This window comes from Thunnus albacares, chromosome 23 (assembly GCF_914725855.1).
Source record: "Thunnus albacares chromosome 23, fThuAlb1.1, whole genome shotgun sequence".
In the NCBI taxonomy this organism is placed as follows: Eukaryota; Metazoa; Chordata; class Actinopteri; order Scombriformes; family Scombridae; genus Thunnus; species Thunnus albacares.
The window spans coordinates 341265-364655 of NC_058128.1; the positions used below are offsets into that span (position 1 = coordinate 341265).

Genomic DNA, 23391 nt, shown 5'->3' on the forward strand with positions numbered 1-23391 from the left:
TTTGTGGTAACTCGACACAGTTGTAAAGAAGTGCTCCCCTCAATGGTCTTGAGGAGAGCTGAAGATGGTAAATGTAGGTTGGTAACAATTTAAGTCCAACTGATCATCACATGTAGTCTGCTCATCCTATTATGTAATTACTTTATTAGCCCTGAACTTTATCACAAGGTTGTTTAATGAAGGTTGTTGTTCCTGCCAGTTTGTTTATTGTCCTTTTAGAGGTGGAGCCTGAAGAAAGTGAAAGAGAAAGAGTTTTATGTGAAATCATGTGACCACAGAGAGTTCGTGTCGTCTCTGACAGACTATAAAACCTCTGCAGTCTGACTCCTCTCTGCTCTTCCTGCCTCCTCAGCGTCTCAGAGCAAGTGTTCAACACAGGTAAAAACTCTTTGACACACTAACGATGAAATACTTTCAAATATGAAGATCAGGATTTTACACCAGATTCACTAAATAATAACTGAACCTAATAGATGTCCTCATTTATCAATGTATTGAGTTCATTATTATGCAATAACATTATGTTTTAATGTTTTTACAAACTTTATGTATTTGTGTGTCACTATGGTGACAAGCTGTGGCTTTGTGGTGAGCTGTGTGTCTATGGTATTTATAAAAAGAGACGACCATGAGTCCTGTAGAAATATTAAGGACCTGCTGTCTAACCAAACCTTTTGACCAGCAGTCAGCATGTCACACTTCTTTATTTGTGTATGTTCACGTTGTACAGCTGTTTTCCTGACTGCAGAGATGAAGCGTTCTCACCTGATCATTGGAGGAACTGTAGGAGGATTACTTCTTGTCATAGTAGTCTCACTCCTCATCTATTGTTTGGTGAGTAACACATTCTGCTAACAGTGAGGGACATTTTTACATTTACTTTCCACTCCAACATCATGTGTGACAGATCTGTAGACACATCAGAAAAAGTCCTGACAATAACGAGACATGTGCTGTGTGTTTTCTGATTGATGAAACAACATCTGAAGTGTAACTTCATGTTGTGGTAAAAAAAACCACAAGAAGCTTTTTTCAAAGTCAGAGCTCCAGCGTTGTTTCCTGTGAGGGAGGAAGTGAAAGCTGCATAAAGGTACAAAGTGCAGAGTTCACATCCTCAGTCCTGTGTGTTCAGTGTTTGGTTACAGTTAGTGAAAGATGCTGCTTTCACTTCAATGTTCATAAACTTTCTCTCTGTATTAAACAGAGACCAGGATCTTTCTCTGACCTGAACCAGGTGCCATAAACCACAGTCATAAAAACCTAAATATTGCTGTGTCACTACCAGCTGATATCAGTCTGCAAAACAATAAAACATGTTATCAGTCAACGTTTTATTGACACGTTCAGTATCAACATTTTCTCATCATGTTGACAGAAAACATCATTCAGACTGCATTACGTTTCCTTCAACCTGTATTTACTGCTGCACTTTATATAAGTTGGTTTTGAATAAACCATAAAACCTTTGTTGTGTAACATCACCTGTTCCTTCCATCTTCTGCCCACTAGAGCGGTTCTTCCCCACCTCCACCGGATCCAATTCCACTGAACATGGTTCCTGAAGCTGTTGATGACAAGTATGATGGCTGCGACAAGGAGATGGAGAAGAAAGTCAACAGCACATATTTCAAAGAAGAGAATGTGGGAACATTGAAAATGGTCTGGGAAAAATGTTCAAACAAAACATACCCACAGAATAAGGCTCTTATCAAAAATCATATGCTGGCAATCTGTGTCTATACATCCAGATACATTTATAAAGAATTCAATGATGCAGTGCGGACCAATAGGACCATCTATGGCAGCTCCTTCCGATTCCATTCTTTACATTTCTGGCTGACTACTGCCATACAAAAGCTGAATAACAATCATCAGTGTCAGACTACTTATCGAAAAACCAATGTTACATTCACTGGCAATGTTAACGACATCATTCGGTTTGGTGCGTTTGCCTCCAGCTCTATAGAAACAAACCTTAAAGATTTTGGTAACAAGACCTGCTTTAAAATTGAGACCTGTTCAGGAGCTTACCTGAAGAATTATTCATGGTTTCAAGATGAGGAAGAGGTGCTTATCCCCCCCTATGAAACATTCAAGATAACTGACATTATTGAAGGTCGGGGTGAATTTCCAGTTCTGAAGGATTGTGAGAAGGTCTTTGTTTTGAAGAGTGAACAAAAAGATGTGAGTAATCTAAACTGCAAGAGTTACCTAAACTCCAAAGCTACACAACTAATGAGAGAGCAGAGTTTTCTCTTTTTCTGTCTGATGTATTTATTGGGAACATTTACTGTGTTAAACATAAATGTTAACATTTGATGTACTGCACCAGAGTTAGCTTATAAAATGAGTTTTCTTCTGTAAACGTCATAAATCAATCAATAAATCTATAAATCGATACAACAGCTGTACTGAAGTCAATCATTGTGCATCACAACATCATCTATTACTGTGTACAGTATCAGATGTAGGAGCATCTGTGCTGTTTTGATTCTACTCAATATTCTCATAACTAACCAAATAAAGAATGTTAACACGTGTGCAGCGTCAACAACAAATAAACAAACACAAACAGTCAGAAACTCATTCAGTCATGTTGATGTTGATGGAAAGTTTCCAGCAGCTGTTTGACGTCCTGCAGACTGACTGCAGCAGCTCAGACGCATCAGATGGAAATAAAAGGCTTCATGATGTAAACTGTGAGATTATTTTTCTGTTCTGTATGTTTTCATCATCTCCTCCCAACAAACACAAACTGCTCCTGTTTGTTTTCTAAGAATGAGCTGACAGCCGTTTCCTGACATGTAAATTCAACATCAGCTGTTTGAAAAGATATTAGAGAAGCATCATATTAACATGTGAAGTTCAGTATAATAATGACTTTATTGAGAGTGAACAGCGCGTTTCGCCTGTAGCTTCTTCAGGTTCACTCAATACAACTGCTGAGTACTCACAGGTGTGATAAATACATTTGAGTTACATGACTAATTATCACAGTCTTCATTTTCTCAAAGTGAACGTTTTACAAAGGGCACGAAGAATGAGAATATACATATAACAAAAAACATGACATGATTAATGTTGCACAAAGTTACAAGAATTACACCATTTTATATAATTAAACTTCATTACATCCCGTAAACAACTGACTGGATAGGCTGGGTAAAGTAAAGAATGGACTACAGGTCATACAGCTGTCCCTCTACATCACTAAATGGGAAGGGTGAGTGCCAGGGGACCTAGTGGCTCAAACCTGGACCCCTCCCCCAAATAGCCTGTGGAGAGAAATACAAGTTAATATTTACATATCTCAGACGAAAACTCAAATCCTGTGTTTCATTAAATCCATAAGGTTCAATAGAATTCAGTTCATAAATCCAAAATGCCTCCCTTCTTAAGAGCTGGTTAATCAAGTTACCACCTCTTGGATCGGGTCGCACTCTTTCATTGCCGATAAATTTGAGGGACGTAGCCGACCCATGGTTTTTCTCCTTGTAGTGTCTAGCAATGGCATAATCCACATCTGTGTCAAAGGTTGAATAATTCTTCAGCTCCTGAACAGGTCTCAATCTTAAAGCGGGTCTCGCTACTGTGGTGTATTTTCATTAAAAGTCATTGGTGTGCTTAAAGGCAATATTAAGCTATGCAGATTGATTTTATAAGTTTATAAGCAATAAGGTCTAGTGTGATACAATGTGTATTGGTGTAGTTATAATCTCATGAACCATATTTAATCACACTGTACGTATAGAGGCACGGTAGAAGAATCATAATCATACACTGGAGAAATTTGAGTGTATTTGTATTACATGTCACTTTGCTTGGGTCTGCTAAAGTCTTCACCTTTCAAACATACTCTCTGGAGGAGATCAAGAAATAAGGCTGTAAAATGACTAGAATAACTTATAAAAAATAAAAGGCCAGAAGACAACTTGGCAATAATGGTGTAAAATGATTCCCAATACTTATATAAAAATTGGATATAATCAGGTAGAACTGAATATGCCAGTACATATCCTCAAACACCTCAAAACCAGTTTTGAAGAGTTTTGACCAACAACGAGTGACGGAGATAAAACTAACATAATAATTGGTCAAAAATTAGGGAGGGTGGATGATAAGGTGTGACCTAAGCCGATCCAAGGACATAAAAACAATGCCCCAAAGAAAAAACCTTTGGAGCGATTTGGTTCTTTGTAAAAGTGCTACTTGCTCCCCTTTTTTGCCGGCATTAAAGAACACTTTGCTGCTTGGACCTCTGACTCCCTTTTTATTTTCAAGAGAGAGTTTTTTGCTCTGGTACCTTTTTCTGCAACAATTTGATACAAAACTACCAAAATGAGTAAGGCATTTGTTGTAAGAGCTGTAAAGATGTAAACAGTCTCTCTATGATATGGAACATAAAACACAATATTTTCAGCCAACATTAATGCATAGATATTTTTTATGTCATAAATTGCAGAATAAAAACATCATTGTGGCATGTGCACAAGTTTGGGCGTTCTGAGAGTTCTGAAGTTTCTGAAGTTTCAGATTCTTTTTATCAGCTTGTTAAACCTGAGGCAAGTCAACAATTAACATTAGGAAATGCAATTTCTGTATAAATTGCGTGTGATTGCTGAAAGTGGATTCAGATTGCATATGTGGAAGCTGAACACTATTGAAAAATCTAGCAAGACTAAAATCTGTGACAGGTGGAATTGAACCTACAACCTCCTGTTTGTAAGGCAGACATGCTATGCATTAAGCTAGCATGTCTCATGGTAATGCCAGGCCAGGCCAGGTATTTAGTCTGTCAATTACATGAAATTGACAAAAAAGCAGTTCAGCTCAGCTCAGCAAGCAGATTGACATCACTTGGACTCCTTCAACTCTACTGAGCTCTGCCCTAAGCAGGGCTCAAACTCACAACCTTTGGATCTAAAAGGAGTTGAAAAGTGACATGAGCTTAAACCACTGGAGCACACAGACTGGATCTGTTAACTTGGAAAAGATGTATTTAACAAGAATAGCAATCCACACTTTAGGTAATAATGTGAAATGTATTTACATTTTGAGAGAGAGGAGGCTTGTGGCAACATACTGAGGCAAGATATGTGCTTGAAGAGTTAAAATTGTGGGAGTGACAGCAGTTTAGAAAATCTTTTCTGGTTTAGAAGGATTGCCATCTCATGTCAATGACATCAAGGGCCATCATGAACTGTGTCTTGCAGATGTTTTGTTTCTGACAGAAACACACCTACATGGCTCCTTTGTTGCAGACAGTCTGCATTTACAGGGCTACATTATGTTCAAACACAACAGACACCTTTCCTACACAAATTTACACAAATGGCCAATAGAGGTGGTGGTGGAGTTGCTGTTTATGTGAAAAATCACATTCAAGTACGTGAAATTCAGTACATACATAATGTAACTGACCTTGAGTTCATGGTTTTGAAGGTTGAAGCCCCAGGGCACTGATTGCAGCTGTGTACAGACCTCCAGATTACAGTGTGAGATCATTCCTGTCAAACATGGGAAGCGTTTTGAAGGCGCTGGAGATCATAGATCATCACCCCATCATTGTCTGTGGCGATTTCAATGAGGATCTTTTGTCTTATGCAAGTAAGCCAATTCTGCAGCTGTTTCAATATAGGGGATATGCACAACTCATCACTGTTGCAACCACAGAGAAGAACACATTGCTGGACCTCATTTTCATCTCAACCACAGCATTGTCTCCATTCTGGTGTCATGAAAACATATCACAGTTATCACAATCCTGTCTACTGTCTAATATCTTCAAACAGTCAGACTTAAAGATAATTCAAAATCAATGCACTTGTGAATCAGGTTTTTTTTGCATTCTATTAGATATTTGTGTAAAAACTAGTTACACTATTGTTGGAGCTCGACTAATTATGAAAGAAAGTGTGTACAACATATGATAATTATGGTAAAGTGATGTGTTTCAAGAGATCAAATGATTTAAATTTACAATGATAAAATGAAATGGAGTATATCATAATGATAGAGTTTATCAAATTATGAAAGTAAACAATAATTACATAAAAAAAAAACCCAAAAGACCTTTTGTTAGGTTAGTTGTCTGTGGACATGACATGCAGTTCTCCTATGTCCTCTGTGTCAATCCCTGCCAGTCTTTGCCTCCTCTAATATAGCACTGTGCGGCACTGGAGCACTTCATAACAGTCACAGACCAAATACTGCAACACCAGTTTAACTGTCAGAACCATGACTTCCTGGAGCACACATAAGCATGTTCTAACTCTTGCCAGTTCCAATCTTTTTTCAAGGCTGTCTGGTCATCAGACACTGGATCTGTTTACAACCGAGACATCATGCTGCCATGGACCAGATGTTACACCTCCCAGGCCACACGAGACATGTTTTCCCTCTGTCAGTGCTGATGTTTTCTCACAAAAGAACATGAGGTATTAAGTTACTTAATTTTTAATTTAAATTGTGTTATGTTGGCAATACCTATTAATGTTCATTACTGATTGTGCAATAATTCTTCAGGTATTGATTATTTTATTGTCTGTCACATCGCCTAATTGTAGTTCATTTCTTACATCAGGTATTTCCTACTGTAGTCTCCCCATTTGACACTGGAGGGCTGCTCAGAAACCTACAACAGATAACTGAATGAACTTCATGGCTGTTTGCAGCCTTCCAAAAGTTTCTGTGAACTGCCACTGTAAAGAAAATTGATTTCTGCCGTTCAGTGGTGTTCAAGGTATTTGATTGTTATGTATTATATACATGATAAAGCTGATTTGTTGAATCATCTTCAATTTATTGCAACAATATACTCTTTTCTTTTGTCATTACCAGCTCCATCTTGCTGCTTCCACATCACTGTTTGTACATCAACTGCTGCACACAATAGAGCCTAATTACTATTGATCCTTTCACAAGTGATCAGCCACTCTGCTGCAGGAAACAAACTGTCACAGAACAGTCATCATTTTCAGGGTGACACTGCCTCCTCGGTGCCGAAGAGTTCCTCCCTAAATTAGTTGTAAAGGTAATTAAATCTGTGTTTTAATAACCAACTAACGGAGACACTTTGACATTACTGTTTGTGCAAGCTGCTTCAAATTACAACTGTAAGAATGTCTATAAGAATGTCATATTTAAAGTTTCTCACTGTTTTTCTTTTTAGGGCTCCTCCATAACATCACTGTGATGCTGTCAACACATGAAATACTGAACAGATAATCGGAAACTGCAGTTCTACAGCCACTGAGAATGTAAAACGTCATATGACGACAGCCCTTCACATCTTAATTAAGGCACTGTGTTCTGGTTATAATGTTGTTTCCTTCCAACAATGGACAGATACAACAAGCAGCAACATGACAGAATATACTGCTAACCCATGGACAAAATTATTGTAGAGTAGAGGTGATGTTAACATTTATTGATCCTGACCTCATAGGATCCAAACGCCTATGTTTGCTTTGTATTTTATGACAATTTAAGTCTTGTTTCATGTCTTCTTTTTATTTTCCCTGATTTATGTTTCATATTCTTTGCGTAACCATCACCCATTTAGCTCATTTCTGTACTTAGCCTTGGACCAATCTAAACTGCAGTATGTAGAAGTTTATACAGTACACACACACACACACACACACACACACACACACATATACATATATATACATACATATATATATATATATATATATATATATATATATAGATCTGATCTTTTATTGTGTTTATAAAGTTCATTCATCAGCATTATTTATAGATTTCATTCAACATTTTAGCTCCTTGGTGTATTTCTTTATATGTATGTTGTTGTATGTGTCTGTGTTTTTCTGTGTATAACAAGCTTGTAACTAAGTGCTAATAACCAATCCCCCTAGTGGGATAAATAAAATTGTTTTGAATTAGAATTTTGAATTTGAATGTGATGATTATGTTATGAAGTTGAAAAACCACACCCTCTTGCACTGCAGGGACTTCAGGAATACATGAATAACATGAATTCAAACTCCAATTACAACAATGCTGTTGTCAGGGTCATCTTTGTCTACCAAGATAAAAGTTGTCCATCATGGGGATTGAACTCACTACCTACTGTTAATAAAGCAACATTATTCACCACCACACTATCACAGTTAACAGATTGTGTCCCATTATCCAATTTTCATCTTTAGACCTTTAATTGTACAAAAAATAAGACTTGCAATTTTGACATCTGTATGATATTAAATGGAGCAGGAATAGTTTAGCATGACGGTAAATAATAATCATATCAACCAACTTCAATTATAAGAACACTGTTTCAAAAAGTGCTGGCCTGGGCATGAAATGAGCCACCCAGGAATCACAGTAATGCAGCACAAGTTGATATTTTCTTAAAGAGAAATTGAATGCCCTAAAACTAAAGCTTCTATGTCATAGATTTGAACGTTATTTGTGCAAATATTTGTGATTGAGCATTAGACTGTATAACATATGTACAAAGTGTTTCAAGGAAGAAAGAAATTGCAAATTTATGAAATGGGAGTGTGGGAAGGCACACAGCCTGCACATTGTATGGCAGTGAAGAGCTTTACAAGTGCTCAACAGCATGGACCGCAGAATCTTATCTTATGTTATCCGATGCTGATCATTGAGATAACATGGTTCCCACACAACAATCTGCACAACTTCAGATTTTCTTAAAACTTGCTTAACTGACCAAAAACGAAGTGGTGAAGAACATGGTTGCAGTATGTCTTCTTGCATAGGCAGGACGACTTGAACCAACAACCTATAGTCTTTGAGACTCATGCTCTACCAACTGAGCTAATTCCCAATAAATGAAGCAGTGCCTACAAACCCACACAAAACTAAAACTCTTATAAGGACAGGTCTAATCAGTCTTGTTAGTGAAATATCAGTTTCAGGTGTTCATCTGGCTTTCTGTGGCACATGATTGGATGCCCCGGAATGCCCTTAATGCTTTAAATTCCCCTGCATCTGTGCTGTTCTTTCATTTGGAAAAAGAACTTTGAAGTACTACAGGTGAGTGTGTTGTTTGTAATGTTATTTAAAATAATTTAGAGCACCATGTTTGAGATTGTGTTTTCCTTTGATATAGTGTAGATGTTTTGTGACTTAATCCCATTACTAACAACTTTCCAGTGAAGAATTTAATGGTTTGACTATGATTGTCTTGTTTTTGTTTTTTTTAAATATTTTTTTAGCATGGCTCTGAGAAAATTACTGGGGACAAGGCCCAATTCCCACCCCCCACCGGCAATCAAGCTATTGGCCACAAGCCCTCAAGGGTTATATCCTGGACTTTAGACAATGGCTGCAAATTTGCATTCTGTAAAGTTAAACTTTAACTTTAGCTTTCAAATGTCTATTTTCAGTGATTGTTTCCTCTTTTGGTTAAAACTTAAGGAGAGGGCACAACTTTTTTTTTTTTTTTTTAACTTGGTTTTGGTTGTATCTTGTACCAAAAAGCTATTTCTTTGTCTTCTACAGGATGGCACTGTAGTGGTGAGGCTGTGGGGGAGGCTGCAATGTTGGACATTAAAGTGGGAGAGGTGGCTTGCCTCTCCCACTTAAAGGGGACACAATCAGCCTACGGGTACGAACTCCAGTGTTGGGCCTCAAACCACAAGGTCACACAAAGAAGGCCTACATGTAACCTGTGAGGCCTGACCACGAGGTGCTTTTTCCTTTGTTTCCCCCGAGACAAAGGAATAGCGCCAAAATGCTGCTTACAGACAATGGGAGTCCATTGCAAACTCCATTTCCAAGGATGCTTTGTGATTTTCACGCCTCAGCAGGGAGCAGTCAACATACAGTCTCATTGGCGGAGACGCTCCTGCACAGCGGAGCGTCCTGATGACGCAGCCATGACATCACCACCCCCTTAAAAACTGAACGTGCCCTGAAGCACACGCCTTTCCCATGTCACTGAGCTAGGGGTAACTCCTGTTCCTCTGTGAGTCAGCTGACTAAAGGGGGTACCCCACACACGTGTTTCCCCTCATTGAAGACTCCCCTCGCCGGGCAAGACGAGACTTCGCCCGTGTTCACCCGAACACATTCCCGGATCCGAGAGAGACCGCTGCTGCAATTTCCTCAATTTCCTTCAAAAAGGAAGTAACGCTGCTTCACCGAGTCGACTCTGCTGTTCTCTCCGCCACGCCGCTGAGAGCCAGCTGCCGTGCTTTTCGCCGACCGTGCGAGAACGGCCACCATCTGCCTCCGAGCCCAGGACAAAGACGGACTACACACACCCACCCTGCTCACTTTCTGAAGCGACCAAGCAAGAAGCATGAGTCTGGGCAGAGGCAGTGTTGTGTGTTCCTATCAGCATCAGTTGCTGTTGTTTAGCTTTTAGCTTTATTGCTATTGTTTGTTGTGCTGTTGACGGACCGCCGAGTCCATTTTTCCTGCTTTACTTTTAGGAGCATTTCAAGTTTGCTGCCTGTTTAGTTGTGTTCACCACGCTACACTATTTTGTGTTTGTCCCGCTCGGGACTACTGCTGTGTTTGTGCCATCATGAGTGAGGAAGTAAGTTGCTTTGTCGATCAGAAACCAGACAACGTGCGTTACAGACTGCCGTCCGTACACACGCTCTCTGTGGACAAAGCCACTTCTCTCCCTCTCACTTTCTCTCCTTCTTCCCTCTCTTCTGACTAACACATACACGCGCCGGCATCTTTTGCACATCTGATGGTCAGATAACGTCGGACAAAGCTTTGCTTTGTCTTTCCTTATCCGCCATCAGAGTTTGTTTTTTTTTTTCACAGAATTTGAGTGCAAGACACCGACCACCAGGCAACGCCATCTTGCTTCTGTCTAACCAAGACACCACTGTACTTCTGCCAGCTGGTTCTCACGCGACATGACTTCCTCCCATAGTCACGTCCACGTCGCAGACCGACATCATCACGCCAGGCCCCGTCGCCATCTTGTCACACACGCATGCTCGCACACATGCATTCCCCTGCATGTGTCCAACCCTGTACATAGCTGTCTGTGTTTGGTAGGATTAGATTTTAGGATAGTTGTTTGTTGAATGAAGCATTTGTTAACTTTGTTCGTTTTGCTAAGTTTAATAACCAAACGCACTACTGCCCGTCCCAACACCAGTCAACAAACTACACCATGTTTGCTCATCATGAGAGCAGTGTTCTAAACAACTGAGCCAACAGACATTCCCAGTAATGAGAGGAAAAAATCTCCATTTTGATGATGAAAATGTATTTGTCTCAAACTAGAGCTTGAAGCCCAGAGATGTGTACATCATTAGTGAAAGCAAGACTAGTTTAACATGAGAATGAATGATATGTGTAAAAAGTGTTTGAAGGAAGAGAGAATCTGTAAGTTTAAGAAACTGCAGTGAGAGGAGACACACATCCTGCAGACTGTATTGCAGTCAATGAGAACATGACAGCGACTCTCTATTAATTAAGGTTCAGATCTCAAAAACTATAAGTCCTATGTGAAATGTATTTACATTGTGAGTGAGAGGAGGCTTGTGGCAACATCCTGAGACAAGATATGTGCTTGAGGAGTTAAAACTGTGGAAGTGATAGCTGTTCAGAAAAACATTTCTGGTCTAAAAATATCTGTCCTCTCCACTATGCCTGATCACATGACACACTGGTGAGACCTGAAAAAGTCTAAAACACCCCTGACTTTGAACTTAAATTGCTGAAAAACTACAAAAGATATCACTATACAATCTGATAACTTTGAAAGTTCAAAGTTTTGTGAACTTTTTACAGTTTGAATGACGTCTGTACGATAAGGGGCTTCCGAGCAGTTGAGTGTCAAAGTGACCAAGGTTCCAACTCAGTTGGACGGTTCGTCAACTGCCATTATAAATTTTAATGTTTTAAAAAATTATATAAAATCGCTGAAACATGTTACATTTCAGAAAAATACAAGCACACATCTGCTGAATGAGTTGCACAGATTGACAGTTGAATGGTTTTTATAGCACAAAGTATGCAGCAGTTGAAACACGGCAAAAAACGTACGGAAGACAAAATAAGAATAAAGAGTGAGAGGAACAACGTGTGATTGCTTTCAGTAATACTGAAAGAACAAATACAAGAACTGAAAGATGTTTAACTACAAAAAGTGTTTCCAGGCTGTGATATCTGCCAGAGGAGGATTACTGACTACTGACTATGTAGAGCCCAAACTTTTACACACAATAATGTTTTTATTTCTGTTTGATTTATGACATAAAAATTAAATATGCATTATTGTTTGCTGAAAATTTAGAGTTTTACATATCATAGAGAGGATGTATTTACATCTTGTCAATTAAAAAATCACCACAATATATTATTTGTCAAGGGCCTAAACTTTTGTATGCAACTGTATTTATGTCTGTGGTTAAAATGGTGTCAAAGCTTTTGAGTCAGTGGCGACACCTGCTGGACACTACTGGTATTACTGGTATTACATCTGTTTAAAGGATCCAATCACAGCTCAATTTGTGTATTTGTTGGTTGTAGCAGCCTGGAGGTTTTTACATTCTCACTCAATATGTTCTAATTTGACCAGTTTTAGGCCAACTGATAACAAATCAATAAAATTTTATTCCTGTCAGACACTCAGACCTTCATGTTTGGACAGAAAATGAACAGAAATATAAGTGAAGTGATGAGGAGGCGTGTTGGAGAGACTCCTGTCAGTATAATCCTGACTCTGCTGTCAATATTCAGACTTTGTTCAGTGAAGTTTAAATGATTCAAACTGACCACTTTTAAACAGCTCAGCTGCTTTTACACACAGCAGCAGAAGAAGAAAAGTTGTGGATTTGAGTTCATGATGATTTTTTATCATTTTTACATGTTGCTGCTTTGACCAAGTCACCAAGTTCTTCAAACACTCCTGGACTGAAATTAGAGAATTGATCTATGATGCTTTTAAAGAGTGTATAGACTATTCTATTTTATCACCTAGCATGAAACAAGGCATAATCACATTTATACCAAAACCACATGAAGATAAATGATCCTCAGACAGCTGGAGACCTTTGACCCTTCTGTCTGTAGATTAGAAGCTCCAAGCTCATGTCTACACTAACAGACAAGCAAGATAACTGATGGAACAATCTGCGTTTATCAAAGGGAGAAATATTGATTATCATACTCAATTAATCTTAGACTTTCTTGATTATAATTCACTGATCTCACATGAAAAGTTTATTTTATTCTTAGATTTCTTTAAAGTCTTTGATACCTTAGAACATCCCGTTTTATTTAAAACTTTGGAAATGTTTGGTTTCAGAACAAGCTTTTGTAATGTAACTCATCTGCTTTATAAAGATATTAACAGTAGTGTGTCTCTTAGCCACGGCTTTTCCAATAGATTCCCAATTAAACAGGAAATTCAGAAAGGATGCCCGATTAGTTTTATTAGTTTATTGTTTATTTTAGCCACAGAAATTATTGCGATATTACTTAAAAACTCCCAAATATTCAAGGTATCAAAATACTGGTTGAATGAATCCATAATTATCCACCTTGCTGACGATACAGCACTGTTTTTATAAAACAAAATTATGATTATAAAAACAATTAACAAGATCAGTCTTTCCTCCAAAGCATCAGGTCTGACTTTGAACCTTAGAAAATGTGAAGTTGTGGCTGTTCATAGCAGTGATCTGAGTAACACATCCAATATCCCAGTTAAAGAAGAGGTAAAACACCTCGGTTTAGTGGAAACAAAGTAAATGCATAGCAGAGAAGATTTAAATGTTATTGAGGTTGAAAGCTGTTCAAGTCTTTAAATCACTGGCTCTGATTTATCTATGTTGGGTTGAATTATTTTGTCTAAAGCTGAAGGTTTATCAAGGTTTATCTACCCTTTCCATTCTCTGTCCACTTCACCAAAAGTGATAAAGTCATCTAACTCCATAATTTTTAGTTTATATGAAGAAACAAAACTCATTATTTATGCAGAACACAATTAGCCTGTATGGTACCATATCCCTAATAAATATTTAATAAATATTGAAAGGAAAAATGATGTTTACCAGCAACTTTTCACCACATAATTCCTTATTGTGGAACAACAGACTTATTGTCATAAATAGAAATTTATAGCTGAATAGTTAACAAAGGTTTAACATTCAACATGATTTACTGGATTCAGATGGACTCTTATTATCCTTTGATGAGTTTACCAGTAAGAACAAAATTACTATTTCAAGAGAAGGAAATGACAGAATCTGTAAAGCAGTTCCTGTTCCTTTACTCTGAATGATACAAAGCAGTTTGTTTCTTTTCCATTACACCATCTTTGCCTTCTTTAAAAGCTGATGATGTCAATTTGTTGGATAAAATATGTGATAACAGAAAAATTAGTTTGACTTTTATTAACTCTAATTATTAATTTCTTACACTGAACTGTAACTTTATTCTTGTATTTTATTCTATTTCAGCTTGTTTTTATTGTCTGTTCTCTTAACTCTTTAATGACTGTGTTTAACTGTATTTAAATGTAATTTTATAATGTGTTTATTTTGCACTTTGTCTCTTTGCTTTCAATGTTTGATGTAAAGAACTTTGAATAACCTGCTACATAAATGTGCTGTATGAATAAACTTGCACTTTTTTATTAAATATATGAAAAACATTTGATTTAAAGTCTCGTTCTGCTGCGTCTCATTCAAGTTTCCATCTGAACAAACCAAAGAAAAGAAACTTCTGAGCCACAAAACATCATTTATTAACCTCAAACTGTTACCTGTAGCAGTACCACCTCTGACCTGCAGGAGGCTCCCAAACACCTGGAAACACAACATTATTATACTGAACTTCACATGTTAATATGATGCATCCAAACATCTGGAAACACAACATTATTATACTGAACTTCACATGTTAATATGCTGCATCCAAACATCTGGAAACACAACATTATTATACTGAACTTCACATGTTAATATGCTGCATCCAAACATCTGGAAACACAACATTATTATACTGAACTTCACATGTTAATATGATGTTTCTCTAATATATTTTCAAACAGCTGATGTTGAATTTACATGTCAGGAAACGGCTGTCAGCTCATTCTTAGAAAACAAACAGGAGCAGTTTGTGTTTGTTTGTTTGTTGTTGACGCTGCACACGTGTTAACATTCTTTATTTGGTCAGTTAAATACAGCGGTGGAAGCACTCAGAGCCTTTACTTCAGTAAAAGTACCAACACAGCATCAGTGCATTTAGTTTCTGATTAAAACAAAGTGTAGAAAGACTTGATCAGAATATTTATGGCCAATACTGATCATCATTTTAAAGTGATTACAATCATGTATAACAGACAAAACATCAACATCACGTTTCTTTCCGAGCTGGAAAAACTCTGAATCTAATGGTCCATCCATGCAGTTGTCAGCCCCGTGATGCTGCTGGGAATGATCAGCACCACTTCAGTTATTCTGTCAGTGAACAGTCAGCAGTGTGCTACATGCTATGCTCTTCCTTTGCTCAGAGGCTTCTGGACAATAAATGATGGAAACACAACCTGTGGCACCTTAAACAGGATCATGTGATCCGGCCATCAATCAGGGAAATGTGTCTTTGACAACAGACCAGAAACACTGTTAGAGACAGTCAGTGTTCATGTCTGTGTTGGTAGTTTATCATTCATCATTTTTATTATATCACACATGTATTGATTCCATACAGAGACATACAGTCTGCTGCACATAGAAATCAATGTCAAACAGCACAGATGCTCCTACATCTGATACTGTACACAGTAATAGATGATGTTGTGATGCACGATGATTGACTTCAGTACAGCTGTTGTATCGATTTATAGATTTATTGATTGATTTATGAAGTTTACAGAACAAAACTCATTTTATTTCATTTTCTCCATCAGTTGACATTGTGGGTGTATGTGATGTGTTATTGTGTGTAGCTTTGTATTTTGTATTATGTGTCCTGTTTGTTTTTTGCTGTTTGTTTTTGTTCTGTTTTAATGTGACCTGCCAAAGCGACTGCAGATGAAAAACTCTGGTGCAATACATCAAATGTTAACATTTATGTTTAACACAGTAAATGGTCCCAATAAATACATCAAACAGAAAAAAAGAAAACTCTGCTCTCTCATTAGTTGTGTAGCTTTGGAGTTTAGATTACTCACATCTTTTTATTCACTCTCCAAAACAAAGACCTTCTCACAGTCCTTCAGAACTGGAAATTCACCGCGACCTTCAATAATGTTGGTTATGTTGAATGTTTCATAGGGGGGGATAAGCACCTCTTCCTCATTTGTTCCAAGGGTTGTATAATTCCCCAGGTAAGCTCCTGGACAGGTCTCAATCTTAAAGCAGGTCTTCTTACCAAAGTCATCAAGGTTTGTTTTTTAGAGCTGGAGTCAAACGCACCAATGTGTGTGTTCAATCATTTAACTTTAACACTTATGGAAAGCCACCAAGCTTGAAGTACACAGACTGCATCTCAGAGAACCCTCAACAATATGGTGAAAGCTGAGAGATCTTCTTATTTCTCTAATATATGCCAGCAAGAGAAAGGTAAAAACCTTAAGTCCTGCTTGACACTGTGAATTATATTGTCTCTCAAACAGTGACTGCATTAAATATTTTATAGACAAGGTTGTAAATGTTAGGGCAAATATCTCACCCTTGTCCACTCACTAGTGGTTCCTCAAAACCATCCATCTTGAACTCTTTCTGTCCTGTATCCATAGATGATATTGCAGCCTTGTTAGGGCAAATGAAACCCTCCTTGAGCCCACTAGATGTCCTCTCTGTTCTTAAAGGTTTTTAACTCTATTGACCCCTTCATAGTCAATATTATAAACTGCTCTCTTCCATCAGGGTGTGTTCTCATTGTACTTTAAGCAGGCTATTGTTCAACCTTTGTTGAAGAAATCAAACCTGGACCCCTCCCCCACCCCACAACTACAAGCCCATTTCAAAACTCCCTTTCTTGTCCAAAATTTTAGAAAAGGCTGTTGAGAAGCAACTTCTTCAAACACTGGAATTTAAATCTGGTTTCCGTAAACTGTTCTCCACTGAAACAGCTCTCAGATGGCAGAGATTATTCTGTTTTAATTTTATTGGACCTTTAGCAGCCATAGTTAAATGTATTTCTGGGGTCCTAGTGGGCGACATAGAATCAAATTTAAAACTGCTGGCTAAGAATAGATGTAAATGGTACGATTGTTAGTCATGTTGGCGGTAACAACTCCCGATTACGCCAATCAGAGGTCACTGAATTTAATGTTGAGTCGGTGTGAACATATGTGAAGACAGTGTTGGACTCTGTAGTTTCCTCTGGACCGCTGCCTGATCTGACCAGTGATGTCATGTATAGCCACATGTCATCATTCAACCGCTGACTGTCGAGGTGGCGTCCAGCAAACGATGTGGGCTTCATAGATAACTGGTAGACTTTCTGGGGAAGACCTGGTCTGATTAGGAGAGACGACATACATCCCACTCTGGATGGAGCTGCTCTCATATTTAGAAATATGGCTGAGTTTATTAGTAGACCAAAACCATGACAACCCAGAGCTGAGACCAGCAAGCAGAGCTGCAGTCCTACACACTTCTCTGCGCTTCCATTAGAGCAGTTACCCACCCAAAACCACATAGAGACCGCGTCTGTCCCCAAAACCACATAGAGACTGTGTCTGTCCCCAAAACCACATAGAGACCGTGTCTGTCCCCAAAACCACATAGAGACCGTGTCTATCCCCAAAACCACATAGAGACTGTGTCTGTCCCCAAAACTACACAGAGACCATGTCTGTCCCCAAAACCACATAGAGACCGTGTCTGTCCCCAAAACCACATAGACTGTGTCTGTCCCCAAAACTACACAGAGACCGTGTCTGTCCCCAAAACCACATAGAGACCGTGTCTGTCCCCAAAACCACATAGAGACTGTGTCTGTCCCCAAAACCACATAGAGACTGTGCCTGTCCCCAAAACCACATAGAGACTGCATCTGTCCCCAAAACCACATAGACAGTGTCTGTCCCCAAAACCACATAGAGACTGTGTCTGTCCCCAAAACCACATAGAGACTGTGTCTGTCCCCAAAACCACATAGAGACTGTGCCTGTCCCCAAAACCACATAGAGACTGCATCTGTCCCCAAAACCACATAGACAGTGTCTGTCCCCAAAACCACATAGAGACTGTGTCTGTCCCCAAAACCACATAGAGACTGTGTCTGTCCCCAAAACCACATAGACTGTGTCTGTCCCCAAAACCACATAGAGACTGCATCTGTCCCCAAAACCACACAGAGACTATGTCTGTCCCCAAAACCACATAGAGACTGTCTGTTCCCTGACTATACTATCAGAAGTGATGATAAGGACCTGAGCTGTAAAAAGTTGTCACCCATCTAGTCCTTAATGGCAGTCAGACAATTGTGCAGACAGTTTAAGACTTATAAGGCTTAAAAGAAACATACCGCTGTCATGTGTAAGTGTCCAAATACTTACTGTCTAAACTGTGTCACATTGGAGATCAAACATTAAACCAGCCTTCAGCATCAAAGTCCGAAGTTCACTTTCATTGTACATCAGAGAGAAACACAATTGAAAAGTCGGAACACATGACCTGTGGTGAACTGAACCGGTTCAAATAAAACATGTGACAATACATCATAATGTTCACGTCTTCAATGTTAACAGACACTGATGTGAGAAGTTCACGACAGTTTTCACTTTTTGTCCCAAAGCTCCCCGTCCAGCTACAGATCTTCAGTCTGTCTGATTATAGTTAATAGAGTTATGTTACAGCTCTTTTTACTTACATTATTCTTCTAATTATTTCTGATTTCTTTCTGTTCTGTGTTGTTTAAACTGCATGCTGTGAAAATCAGTACCGTTATTCATTGCTTAGTTTTACATTCTTAGGTTTTTTTCTCATTTCATTTTTATTTTTTGTGGTAACTCGACACAGTTGTAAAGAAGTGCTCCCCTCAATGGTCTTGAGGAGAGCTGAAGATGGTAAATGTAGGTTGGTAACAATTTAAATCCAACTGATCATCACATGTAGTCTGCTCATCCTATTATGTAATTACTTTATTAGCCCTGAACTTTATCACAAGGTTGTTTAATGAAGGTTGTTGTTCCTGCCAGTTTGTTTATTGTCCTTTTAGAGGTGGAGCCTGAAGAAAGGTCAGTCTGCCAACACAGAAAAACTGTTAGTTGTATTTCCATGAAATTTGTTGTGTATTATATTATTATTATCATTACTGTTTTACTATGTTCATGAATATAATACACTAGAGCACGGATCGATGTCAATCAAACACAGATACTGAAAAGTAACTATAGGTCACTTTTAACAACTGAATTTAAGACCTGTACTGTTGTTTTTCTTGGGAGGACGGCTGCATTCTACATAAGTTGTAGCAAATCTGTAGAGTTGTGAACAATTTCAACTCTACATTCATTTTATTTACACCTTCATTTGCAGTTTTTTTACAAAAGCGGAACAGAAAAGATGAGATATAGTGAGAGAAGGGGGGGGAGGTGAAATCATGTGACCACAGAAAGTTTTCCCCTTCTCTGACAGACTATAAAACCTCTGCAGTCTGACTCCTCTCTGCTCTTCCTGCCTCCTCAGCATCTCAGAGCAAGCGTTCAACACAGGTAAAAACTCTTTGACACACTAACGATGAAATACTTTCAAATATGAAGATCAGGATTTTACACCAGATTCACTTAATAATAACTGAACCTAATAGATGTCTTCATTTATCAGTGTATGAAGTTCATTATTATGGTGTAATATGGTGTAATATGGTGACAAGCTGTGGCTTTGTGGTGAGCTGTGTGTCTATGGTATTTATAAAAAGAGACGACCATGAGTCCTGTAGAAATATTAAGGACCTGCTGTCTAACCAAACCTTTTGACCAGCAGTCAGCATGTCACACTTCTTTATTTGTGTATGTTCACGTTGTACAGCTGTTTTCCTGACTGCAGAGATGAAACATTCCAACCAAATCGCTGGAGGAGGATCACTTGTTGTAGGAGTCCCAGTCCTCATCTATTGTTTGGTGAGTAACACATTCTGCTAACAGTGAGGGACATTTTTACATTTACTTTCCACTCCAACATCATGTGTGACAGATCTGTAGACACATCAGAAAAAGTCCTGACAATAACGAGACATGTGCTGTGTGTTTTCTGATTGATGAAACAACATCTGAAGTGTAACTTCATGTTGTGGTAGAAAAACCACGAGAAGCTTTTTTCAGAGTCAGAGCTCCAGCGTTGTTTCCTGTGAGGGAGGAAGTGAAAGCTGCATCAAGGTACAAAGTGCAGCGAGTGGAGAGGTTTTAATTTAATCTTTTAACTGCAGCAGTGAATAAACATGTTAATAAAAATGTCTCCAGTCAGAGTGAAGCCTTAAGCTTCAGTTTTATTGTCTTTATACAACAGAGGATTGATCAGTCAAACCTGTTGAGTGTATTGAACGTTAAGGTTTGTATGTAACCAACTTGTGAGTGGACGGTATCATCTTGTTTTATTCCATGAAGTCAAGTTGGTTGTCAGCTCAGTTCCAGCCCTGTCTCCTACTAAATGTCTTTATATACTAGGAAATAGTTTTCCCATTGTGGTAACAAACGTAATGGCTGCTTGAATGATGTTTGAGAGCAGAGCTGTAGAGGAGGATAAACACACAGAAACACTGTTAAACCAGCGCTCAAAGTGCAGAGTTCACATCCTCAGTCCTGTGTGTTCAGTGTTTGGTTACAGTTAGTGAAAGATGCTGCTTTCACTTCATTGTTCATAAACTTTCTCTCTGTATTAAACAGAGACCAGGATCTTTCTCTGACCTGAACCAGGTGCCATAAACCACAGTCATAAAAACCTAAATATTGCTGTGTCACTACCAGCTGATATTAGTCTGCAAAACAATAAAACATGTTATCAGTCAATGTTTTATTGACACGTTCAGTATCAACATTTTCTCATCATGTTGACAGAAAACATCATTCAGACTGCATTACGTTTCCTTCAACCTGTATTTACTGTTGCACTTTATATAAGTTGGTTTGAATAAACCATAAATTCTTGTGTAACCGGATTGTCCTCCAGACCTCCGGCACAATTCCACTGAACATGGTTCCTGAAGCTGTTGATGACATGTACCACGGCTGCACCGAGGAAATGGAGAAGAAAGTTAAAAGCACATATTTCAACAAAGAGAATGTGGGAACATTGAAAATGGTCTGGGAAAAATGTTCAAAAATTAAACACCCAGAGGATAAGGCTCTCACTATAAATCACATGCTGGCAATCTGTGTCTATACATCCAGAGACATTTATAATGAATTCAATCAAGCAGTGCGGACCGGTAAGAACATCTATGGCAGCACCTTCCCATTCCATTTTTTACATTACTGGCTGACTACTGCCATACAAACCCTGCATAGAAACCAAAAAAAACAAGGCTGTCAGACTACTTATAGAAAAACCGATAAGGAATTCACTGGCAAAGTTAACGACATAATACGGTTTGGTGCGTTTGCCTCCAGCTCTAAAGAAAAAGACCTTAAATTTTTTGGTAACAAGACCTGCTTTAAAATTGAGACCTGTTCAGGAGCTTACCTGAAGAATTATTCATGGTTTCCAAATGAGGAAGAGGTGCTTATCCCCCCCTATGAAACATTCAGCATAACCAACATTACTGAAGGTTGGGGTAAATTTCCAGATCTGGAGGATTGTGAGAAGGTCTTTGTTTTGAAGAGTGTAGGAGATAAAAGTAACCTAAACTGCAAACTTGCACCCAAATGAGAGAGCAGAGTTTTCTTCTACTGATGGAGAAAATGCAATAAAATGAGTTTTCTTCTGTAAACGTCATAAATCAATCAATAAATCTATAAATCACTACAACAGCTGTACTGAAGTCAATCATCATGCATCACAACATCATCTATTACTGTGTACAGTATCAGATGTAGGAGCATCTGTGCTGTTTGACATTGATTTCTATGTGCAGCAGACTGTATGTCTCTGTATGGAATCAACACATGTGTGATATAATAAAAATGATGAATGATAAACTACCAACACAGACATGAACACTGACTGTCTCTAACAGTGTTTCTGGTCTGTTTCAACATCATTTATTGTCTAAAAGCCTCTGAGCAATACTGTTTCTCTCTTTTAAAAACTATTATTGTTGTTTTCATTTGTAATTTTATTTGAAATATTTTTGTTTGTCACTTTTTATCAGCACTGTAATGTTGATTTGAACAATGACAATAAAGCTGATTCTGATTCTACTCAATATTCTCATAACTAACCAAATAAAGAATGTTAACACGTGTGCAGCGTCAACAACAAATAAACAAACACAAACAATCAGAAACTCATTCAGTCATGTTGATGTTGATGGAAAGTTTCCAGCAGCTGTTTGACGTCCTGCAGACTGACTGCAGCAGCTCAGACGCATCAGATGGAAATAAAAGGCTTCATGATGTAAACTGTGAGATTATTTTTCTGTTCTGTATGTTTTCATCATCTCCTCCCAACAAACACAAACTACTCCTGTTTGTTTTCTAAGAATGAGCTGACAGCCGTTTCCTGACATGTAAATTCAACATCAGCTGTTTGAAAAGATATTAGAGAAACATCATATTAACATGTGAAGTTTAGTATAATTATGACTTTATTGAGAGTGAACAGCGCATTTCGCCTGTAGCTTCTTCAGGTTCACTCAATACAACTGCTGAGTACTCACAGGTGTGATAAATACATTTGAGTTACATGACTAATTATCACAGTCTTCATTTTCTCAAAGTGAACGTTTTACAAAGGGCACGAAGAATGAGAATATACATATAACAAAAAACATGACATGATTAATGTTGCACAAAGTTACAAGAATTACACCATTTTATATAATTAAACTTCATTACATCCCGTAAACAACTGACTGGATAGGCTGGGTAAAGTAAAGAATGGACTACAGGTCATACAGCTGTCCCTCTACATCACTAAATGGGAAGGGTGAGTGCCAGGGGACCTAGTGGCTCAAACCTGGACCCCTCCCCCAAATAGCCTGTGGAGAGAAATACAAGTTAATATTTACATATCTCAGACGAAAACTCAAATCCTGTGTTTCATTAAATCCATAAGGTTCAATAGTATTCAGTTCATAAATCCAAAATGCCTCCCTTCTTAAGAGCTGGTTAATCAAGTTACCACCTCTTGGATCGGGTCGCACTCTTTCATTGCCGATAAATTTGAGGGACGTAGCCGACCCATGGTTTTTCTCCTTGTAGTGTCTAGCAATGGCATAATCCACATCTGTGTCAAAGGTTGAATAATTCTTCAGCTCCTGAACAGGTCTCAATCTTAAAGCGGGTCTCGCTACTGTGGTGTA

At 38.3% G+C, this 23391-nt stretch overlaps 2 protein-coding genes and 1 long non-coding RNA gene across 5 annotated transcripts in view; 2 read left to right on the plus strand and 1 right to left on the minus strand.

The window, feature by feature from the left end:
- Window positions 1-23391, minus strand: part of LOC122975632 — a 58436-nt gene that overhangs the window by 1907 nt on the left and 33138 nt on the right. The window lies entirely within an intron of this gene.
- On the plus strand, window positions 283-21899 carry LOC122975164 (ecto-ADP-ribosyltransferase 5-like). Of its 3 annotated transcripts, none has more exons than XM_044343434.1 (3): window positions 283-378; window positions 731-834; window positions 21099-21899. In XM_044343434.1, exons 2-3 carry the CDS (start codon window positions 751-753, stop codon window positions 21795-21797), a joined length of 783 nt encoding a protein of 260 aa, XP_044199369.1. In that variant the 5' UTR covers window positions 283-378; window positions 731-750; the 3' UTR covers window positions 21798-21899. The 3 variants fall into 3 exon arrangements, with proteins under 3 accessions (XP_044199369.1, XP_044199368.1, XP_044199370.1); XM_044343433.1 differs by lacking the exon at window positions 21099-21899 and adding an exon at window positions 1510-2400; XM_044343435.1 differs by lacking the exons at window positions 283-378; window positions 21099-21899 and adding an exon at window positions 1524-2400 and having other exon boundaries at window positions 768-834.
- On the plus strand, window positions 19801-20671 carry LOC122975170. The gene is made up of 2 exons (XR_006400582.1): window positions 19801-20053; window positions 20230-20671. It is a non-coding gene; the product is annotated as an uncharacterized LOC122975170 (long non-coding RNA).